The sequence below is a fragment of the Salvelinus namaycush genome, chromosome 26 (assembly GCF_016432855.1).
Source record: "Salvelinus namaycush isolate Seneca chromosome 26, SaNama_1.0, whole genome shotgun sequence".
In the NCBI taxonomy this organism is placed as follows: Eukaryota; Metazoa; Chordata; class Actinopteri; order Salmoniformes; family Salmonidae; genus Salvelinus; species Salvelinus namaycush.
The window spans coordinates 13,567,551-13,577,042 of record NC_052332.1 but is presented as its reverse complement, the minus strand read 5'-3'; the positions used below and the strand labels follow the sequence as shown (position 1 = coordinate 13,577,042).

Sequence of the window (9,492 nt, the reverse complement as noted above, 5' to 3'; positions counted from 1 at the left end):
TCTTATTTACAATGACGGCCTACCCCGGCCTAACCCTAACGACGCCCAATCACAGCCGGTTGTGATACAGCCTGTAATCAAACCAGGGTCTGTAGCGACGCCTCTAGCACTGAGATACAGTGCCTTAGACCGCTGCGCCACTCGGGAGCCCAAACAAAGGGGTCTATTAACTTCATACCAGAGTGGATTCAGAAAAGGAAGGACTACCCTTGATGCATTAGCTAAAGTTAGTACTGAGGTGACCAAAGGGCAATGAAGGAAGTGGGCAATGAAGGAAGTGATGTCAATGGTATATTTTGATATTGAAAAAGCATATGATACAATGTGGCAGGAAGGTCTACTGAATAAATTGAATGGAATGGGTATTGGTGGGAGAATGTATAGCTGGATTATGAATTTCTTGTTTGACCGAACCTTCCAGGTCAGGGTGGGATTGGAGTTATCAAGAGAATATGAGGTGGAAAATGGAACTCCACAGGGTAGTGCTATTAGTCCTATCTTATTCATGTTGACGATTGATGATATCGGACAGGGTACAGGGGCGGCTTAATATGCAGATGATGTTGCCATTTTTCCAATGATCCTTATCGTGGGGTTTCAAGTTATCTTTATTTAAATCTTGCCACATGTCGTTCGCTGACAAAAAGATTAAGGAAGATGTCAGTGTTCAATTATATGGAGAACGAATGGAAAGGGTAACAGAATTTAAGTATTTGGGGTTATGGTTTGATGAAAAGTTTACAGTACATGTAGACTTCAAATTACATGTATCGAGACTAAATGTAAGAAAGTATTTAATCTTCAGAGAACATTAGTTGGGCATGATTGGGGGGCAGATAGGCAATCTTTACTGAATATTTATGGTACTTTGATAAGGTCGTCCATAGATTATGGGTGCTTTGTATATGGTTCTGTGGCTTTTACATCGCTGTTGCGCGTTGATAGGATTCAGAGAACTTTAATGTCCTCAGAGAGGCAATTCATTTGGCAGCAGTCATAAAACATATCACACATAAAAAAATAAATAGCAAAGGATATTCAGAACGAATGTGTGTGCGCTTGAGCATTTAGGCCTATATTATTTATTTCTTTTTTTGTTCTTTGAATTAATTAATTATATTCATTTAAATATTTTGATTATTCATATCTTAATTGTTTTTATTTTTATAAATAGATTCGGCTCTTCTGATATGCGAGCCGGCTCCCAACGTTCACCTACAAGATCCGGCTCTTAGGCTTGTTCGCGAACGACCCATCACTAGTTTAAGGTAGGGACGTGAAATTTGACGTGACACCTGTGTACCACAATGCTATCACGGGGACTGATATTGCGAGGTGAAAGGGTTGTCACTAGTTACAACAGCCACAAAGTCGAAATTGGCAAAAACTCCCCACTTGGTGAGAAAAATAAATAAATAAACGCCACCAGCTGGAGAAGACAGATTTTGCTCCCTGTTATCCCTCTCGCTTCGCTTCTTCCTCTCTGGCTATATCAAAGACAGTACAGAAACTTTTTGGCTATATCGTAAAAATGCATGAAAACTAAAAATATATTTTTGGTCTTAATTTAATGTTAGGCATACGGTTAGCAGTGTGGTTAGGTTTAAAATCAGATTATAAGAAGATCAATTGTAGAAATAGGCGGGGTTTAGCGATTTGTGGCTGTGGTAACGACCAGGTGAAAGTTCAACCGAACTCCAGACATAATGGAAGTAAATCAGGCAAAACAAGAGCATCTACTTGCATTAAAAGGTATTTTACTGAGTTAAATATGTGATAACATTGTTTAAAACATTCGGGTCGCGTTTGATTTGCCCGTTATGTTGATATCTAAAACGAAGAGGTTGTTTACATCTGAGACTGACAACTAACTTACTTGCTAATGTGTGGCTAACATAGATGCCAAGTAAACGTCAAATAAGCTTATGATGAACAAACTAGCTAAATGCGTAGCTAGTATCGAGTAAACTAAAACAGCTTACTGTTGATTAGGGGTGTCTTTTTTTTTTTCAGGAGCCAACCTTATTAGCGTAACGAATTAACGTTTGATTGTAGCTAGCTAATGTTAACGTTACCAATATTCTGTCACATAATTTGCCTTATCATGCACAAATTGCATACTATGTCTAGAGCCTTAGATATGCAGTTTTAAAAACTGTTCTTGGTCTTGTAAGCCTTACATCAATGTTGATAGCGCACAGGCCAGAAGGTTGTGGGTTCGCGGACCACCGTGGACAAGAGTTGGGGTGGAAAGATCTTGTTCATAGTAAAAGCATTGCTTTCATCTATCGTATTTTCAGGTCCAATAAAAAAAAAAAACATTTTATAAACATTTCATGTAATTTTACACATTAGCAGAATGCTTTAATACCACACAAGTTAACGAAATTACAGGATTAGAATGGACATAGAGATAGACATATGTTCGTTTTATCATATTTCCCAAATAATTGTGTCTTGTTTGCAACAAAACGTTCCCTGTTTGCAAATAATAAAATCTGAGACATTTATGGAATCTGGGCATGATACTTTCAAAAGTTAGGCCTACCTTTCCACCCCAGACAGAGTAGGCCTACCAATGCAAAAAAATGTCAACTTTAACTGCTGGCTATTCTTCTTCTGTAGTTTAACCCAACGAGAGGTCACAAGTATTTCCCTAAAAGCTGTCTGGGTTTAAACATTGTCTATTGTACAGAAAGTGAATAGCTTAATCAATTGATAATGACAGAATTACATTGCTTACCAAGTAAAGTAAAAAAAAAAAAAAAGGTCTCCAGCTATAGGTTGTAGCTCACGCCTCAATCACACTGACAGTCATTGTGCAAAATGGTATGCAGCATCATCTCGATAAACTACATTACCAAAAGTATGTGGACACCTGCTCGTTGAACATCTCATTCCAAAATCATGGGCATTAATATGGAGTTGGTCCGCCCTTGCTGCTATAACAGCCCCGACTTTTCTGTGAAGGCTTTCCACTAGATGTCGAAACATTGCGGCGGGGACTTACTTCCATACAGCCACAAGACCATTAGTGAGGTTGGGCACTGCTGTTGGGTGATTAGGTCTGGCTTGCAGTCGGCATTCCAATTAATTTCAAAGGTGTTCAATGGGTTTGAGGTCAGGGCTGTGTGCAGGCCAGTCAAGTTCTTCCACATGGATCTCAACAAACCATTTCTGTATGGACCTCGCTTTGTGCACGGGGGCATTGTCATGCTGAAACAGGAAAGGGCCTTCCCCTAACTGTTGCCACAAAGTTGGAAGCGCAGAATCATCTAGAATGTAATTGTATGCTGTAGTGTTAAAATGTCCCTTCACTGCAACTAAGGGGCCTAGCCTAAACCATGAAAAACGGCCCCAGATATTATTCCTCCTCCACCAAACTTTACAGTTGGCACTATACATTTGGGCAGGTAGCGTTCTCCTGGCATCCGCCAAACTCAGATTCGTCCGTCGGACTTCCAGATGGTGAAGCGTGATTCATCACTCCAGAGAATGCGTTTCCACTGCTCCAGAGTCCAATGGCGGCCAGCATTACACCACTCCAGCTGACACTTGACATTGCGCGTGGTGATCTTAGGCATGCGTGCGTCTGCTCAGCCATGGAAACCCATTTCATGAAGCTCCCGACGAGCAGATCTTGTTGTAACGTTGCTTCCAGAGGCAGTTTGTAACTCTGGTGTGAGTATTGCAACCAAGGACAGATGATTTTTACGTGCTTCAGCACTCGGCGGTCCCGTTCTGTGAGCTTGTGTGGCCTACCACGTCACGGCTGAGCCGTTGTTGCTCCTAGACATTTTCACTTCACAATAACAACACTTACAGTTGACCGGGGCAGCTCTAGTAGGGCAGAAATTTGATGAACTGACTTGTTGGAAAGTTGGCATCCTAGGAAAGTCACTGAGCTCTTCAGTATGGCCATTCTACTGCCAATGTTTTCCTCTGGAGATTGCATGGCTGTGTGCTTGATTTCATACACCTGTCAGGAACAGGTGTGGCTGAAATAGCCGAATCCACCAATTTGAAGGGGTGTACACATACTTTTGTGTATGTGTGCAACAAAAGTTCAACATTCACCTTCTACCATTTCTGTCAAGCTGTCTACGCATACAATTTGATGCATATGTTCGATAAATCCAACGTGTGCACCACACAGAACGCACTGCAACTGCCTCTACAACATAATGCTGCTAGGCAAATGCAGCATTCCATTGGAAATAAATGTACTTCTGGTGTACCAAAATGCATTGACGCTGACGGTGTGATCGAGGCATCAGCTTCTGAATGTAAAAGAAACGAAACAATGATATTCCCATATGCAGTATGGGAGTAATGTATTTCCTGGGTATTTTACAGCCTGTTTCTAGCATAAAGCATCTCGGACCACTTTATATAATCGGAATCCATTTTATTTTCTTAAAAATCTTAAATTAACAAGGGGTAGGCTTGTGCTTTTTGACATTTTCTTTAATTTAAAGATAGGCCTATAGCATACCCTCTCATACCCCCTCAAATCGAGTTTTGGATTTTACTTCACTTACATGGAGGTAGGCTATTTAAAGGGTGCATGGTGTGTGTGAAGGAATTGACCGACAAATCTATGGATGTAGCAGCCTATAGCCTAATTTCGTCTATCAAACAGGTCGTCCTACCTCTTATTTATTAAATAGACACTAACACAAATCCCTCTTGTTGTTAGTAAATTCTAATTACAATGAAGACATTTTAAATGAATTATGCCTACTCGAATTTGCATACTTTAAGCACCACGAGCTGTCCATTTCCGATTGATAGCGCTGCAGGCTGCTGCATCAAGTTTCAGCAACACAATGTAAGTTACTCGAATCTGGCTTATTGAGAGGTCAATAACTCTGATAAATACATAATGGGAAAGAAACATATAATGTTTTATAAAAATAATTTATAAACTAGGTGGTTCGAGACCCGAATGCTGATTTGGCTGACAGCCGTAGTATATCAGACCATATATATATATATATATATATATGGGTATGACAAAACAAATTACGATGGTAATCAGTTTATAATAGCGATGAGGCACCTCAGGGGTTTGTGGTATATGCATTCGGGAAGTATTTGACCCCTTGACTTTTTCCACATTTTGTTATGTTACAGACTTATTCTAAAATGGATTAAATAAAACATTTTCCTCATCAATCTACACACAATACCCCATAATGACAAAGCAAAAACAGGTTTTTATAAATGTTATTACCTTATTTACATAAGTATTCAGACCCTTTGCTATGAGACTGGAAATTGAGCCCAGGTGCATCCTGTTTCCATTGATCATCCTTGAGATGTTTCTACAACTTCACTGGGGTCCACCTGTGGTAAATCCAATTGATTGGACATTATTTGGAAAGGGACACACCTGTCTATATCAGGTCCCACAGTTGACAGTGCATGTCAGAGCAAAAACCAAGTCAATGTGTCGAAGGAATTGTCCGTAGAGCTACGAGACAGGATTGTGTCGAGGCACAGATCTGGGGAAGGGTACCAAAACATTTCTGCAGCATTGAAGGTCCCCAAGAACACAGTGGCCTCCATCATTCTTAAATGGAAGACGTTTGGTACACCAAGACTCTTCCTAGAGCTGGCAGCCCAGCAAAACTGAGCAATCGGGGAGAAGGGCCTTGGTCAGGGAGGTGACCAAGAACCCGATGGTCACTCTGACAGAGCTCCAGAGTTCCTCTGTGGAGATGGGAGAGCCTTCCAGAAGGACCGGCATCTCTGCAGCACTCCACCAATCAGGCCTTTATGGTAGAGTGGCCAGACGGAAGCCACTCCTCAGTAAAAGGCACATAACAGCCTGCTTGGAGTTTGCCAAAAGGCAGCTAAAGACTCTCATGCCACAAGAAACAAGATTCTCTGGTCTGATGAAACCAAGATTGAACTCTTTGGCCCGGATGCCAAGCGTGATGTCTGGAGGAAACTTGGCACCATCCCTACGGTGAAGCATGGTGGTGGCAGCATCATGCTGTGGGGATGTTTTTCAGCAGCAGTGACTGGAAGAATAATCAGGATCGAGGTAAAGATGAACAGAGCAAAGTACAGAGAGATCCTTAATGAAAACCTGCTCCAGGGCACTCAGGACCTGAATGGCGCAAAGGTTCACCTTCCAGCAGGACAACTACCCTAAGCACACAGCCAAGACAACGCAGGAGTGGCTTCGGAAACAAATCTCTGAATGTCCTTGAGTGGCCCAGCCAGAGCCGGGACTTGAACCTGATCGAACATCTCTGGACAGACCTGAAAATAGCTGTGCAGCAACACTCCCCATCCAACCTGACAGAGCTTGAGAAGATCTGCAGAGAAGAATGGGAGAAACTCCCCAAATACAGGGGTGCCACGCTTATAGCGTCATACCCAACAACTCAATTAATCACAGCCAAAGGTGCTTCAACAAAGTAGAGTAAATGGTCTGAATACTTGTGTAAATGTGATATTTCAGTTTTATTTTATTTTATACATTTGCAAAAAAAAATTGCTTTGTCATTATGTGTAGATTGATTAAATTGCTTTTTTTAAACATCAATTTTAGAATAAGGCTGTAGTGTAACAATGTGGAAAAAGTCAAGGCGTCTAAATACTTTCTGAATGCACTGTATATCACTCGAGGTGGTGAAAACTTCAATTCATTTGGAGTAACTATCACAACACATATTTTTTCCTTTTACAGGCAGGCATGTGAAGAAAATCAATTTGCATATTTACCAATAGGCCCCAGGGGACTGGTAATTCCCCCTTTGGACACAGGACTCACATCCAAAAAAACAACTACATTTCCTGTTAAATCGAAATAACAAATTAAATTAGAATTACAACCTTTTGATAACTCAATTTTTACTTGATTGTATCCCATAAGGTAATTCAAGGAATAGTAAAATAGACTAGAGACAGGTGTCCCTCATTCAGGGGCAGCGCTCTCTCTCTGTCCTTCTCGTGGTCCGAATCACACATATGACTATTGCTAAATTATAAACTTTTTCCTAATCATTAGTGTTTACATATTACATATAAATCTCATCCAATGCCTCAAGTGAGGGTGATCAGGCCTCACCAGAAAGTCAGAACAAAGGTCAGAGGTCATTCAACCCCAGTAAGTGTTTATTTCCCTTCTCTACCCTTGTACCTCAGATATTATTTAAAGACATTTCAAACATTTCGTGTACCAGGTTTCCTTCGGGTTTTTCAGCACATTTCTTATCAAGAGAAGTGATGTATGCAACAAATTCAGAAAATAGATACTTCAGACAATTTAATTTTAGTTCCCTTTTAAGATGCATCCTTTTTAACTTGTGAAAAACCCCCACTAAAACCAAATAAACAGACCCCATGCAATAAATAAAATTCAGTATTAACATCACTAACAAATATTCAGAACAGGTGGGTTGTGTGTGGTAACGCAGGGCGAAAACAAACAAATGGCCAGGCCTTACTTGATTAGGAGCTGGGTACATTTATACTTAATAGAACTGCACAATTTTACTAACTACTCTCCCAAGGGAACAGCCTCTGGATACATTTCAAAGGGAGCGATATATCTTCTCCTAAAAGTGAAAATGTACATTCCTTTAGTTTTCACTTTGCCAAATCTTAATCAGTAACAGAACTGTTTTAATTGCAGACAAAACAAAACATGATAGCTTCTGTTCAGAGAGGCCACTGTCCTCCCTCCACTCTTTAATCGTTTGTGTTTTAATCTACCCCAACTAGGGTTGCACATGGAAATTTCCGGAAAGTTTCCGACCTTTTGCAACCCTAAACCCAACGTTTACTGTAAGTACTATTACCAACCTCCGTTGGATATTCACTATTGGTTTCACACTCATTAATGTATACTATTTTAAGATTTAATATGCACTAAATCGAGACAGATCTACTCATTAACAACATTTTTAAAGGTAATTTTAGGTTTGGTAACCCCAATGCTGGCGCTTGAGACAATTACTTTTTAAAACTTTACAATTACAATTGTTTCTTTAACGCTGCAAACAATAACTCACAATATTACTACACTCTAATTACAATTGTTTCTTTAACTCTACAAACAATTACTCACAATATTAACTCTACTCTAATTCCTCGTGAGGACCCCTCCTCCCTTTAGTCAATTCTATAAAACAATTGAGGAATAAGACGGAATAAAGTGTCTGACGTGATTACAAACCTCCACGATTTTCTGAGCTTGCAAGGAATGTTTGGACGTGACAATTTGAACTTGTTTTCTTTTTAGAATCCATTCCCCTGGTATTTTGCATAGATTATCCAACCCCAAAATTGGTTCTTACACCCGTCGCCTGTTCGGGACTAAAATCTACGACCGACCCTAAATCTATGACCGATCGTAACACAATGGGACTACTGAATAATCTCAGGCTTTCTAGATGCCTATCCATCTCCCCAAGATGTCAGAAGGAGTAGTAACAGGTGTAGGAGCTTTGCCTACCTTGTTTAAATGTGCCGGCTCCTGTTCCACTGATTCGGTCTCTCCAGTTCGACACTAAATCGTGGCGAATCCTGCCAACAACGCCAACTGTTAGGTTCTGAACAAACTGAGTAAACCTCAAACGGACAACTAGAAAAAGCTCAAACCAAGTTTATTCACCCACTGGGTCATACAGCTACAAAGCCAAGACATGATTACACAACTCCTTACACATCTAGACAACCAATACATCTCTGTTGCTAGGCAGGAATTGAATTGGTTCCTCTCATTGGGGTAGTCACAGCCCTGTCTGTTACTAAAACCTTCGTGGAAGTGTATGTGTGAGATAGTACTGCAGTAGGAGAGTCGTTGTAGTGGGCCTCTCTAGCCCCCCTCCCAGAGGTTTCTTCTCACTTCATCTGTTGATTTGACCTCGACACATTCCTCACTCCTCCCTAGTTCTGCAGCCGGCCTGCCTTATCAGAGACTAACAATTGCCTTTCGCCTCCCTCATCAGAAACATGTAACAGAAGATGTTTCTAGTAACTTAGTAACTTTCCATACACCTAGTTCCCATATACCCTTCATTGACCCCAACATATACATTCCTTATACATGTAAAGTAATTAATGAGTTATAGTATGGCAATGTGAATCAGTACATTTCAAGTTAGAACCTAACAGTAAGTGTGTTTTGCATTTGTGAAATTATTTTGGATGTGATTTAAAAGTAGAAGGATTTATGTTTCTAGAACTGTACCGCAATTGAGAATCGGTTCATGTTTAGAGTATTTGTCTGTTTTGACTTCCAGAGCAAATGTGCCCTTTTTAAATAGAGCATGTGAGGTCCTTGGACTATAAGGAGTAACGTTAGCCCAATAATGGACTAAAGGAGCCTAACTGTAACCGAGCTATGTATCATTTATTTAGCTAATATTGGATTATGTCTTCCGAGCTATACATATTTAGCTACTAAACTCCGCAAAAAAGAAATGTCCTCTCACTGTCAACTGCGTTTATTTTCAGCAAACTTAACATGTG

The 9,492-nt window shown here is 40.3% G+C and overlaps 1 protein-coding gene across 3 annotated transcripts in view; it reads left to right on the top strand.

Annotated features, from left to right (window-relative positions):
- Nucleotides 1-1,662: 1,662 nt before the first annotated feature.
- LOC120021687 (trafficking protein particle complex subunit 13-like) overlaps nt 1,663-9,492 on the top strand; it is a 31,373-nt gene continuing 23,543 nt past the window's right edge. For 2 of the 3 annotated variants that reach the window (XM_038965522.1, XM_038965521.1), the window contains exons 1-2: nt 1,669-1,752; nt 7,741-7,803. In XM_038965522.1, coding sequence (XP_038821450.1) covers nt 1,707-1,752; nt 7,741-7,803 — 109 coding nt within the window. In that variant the 5' untranslated portion in view covers nt 1,669-1,706. Of the gene's footprint in view, nt 1,753-7,740; nt 7,804-9,492 lie in introns of all 3 variants that reach the window. The other variant, XM_038965523.1, reaches the window with a different exon arrangement.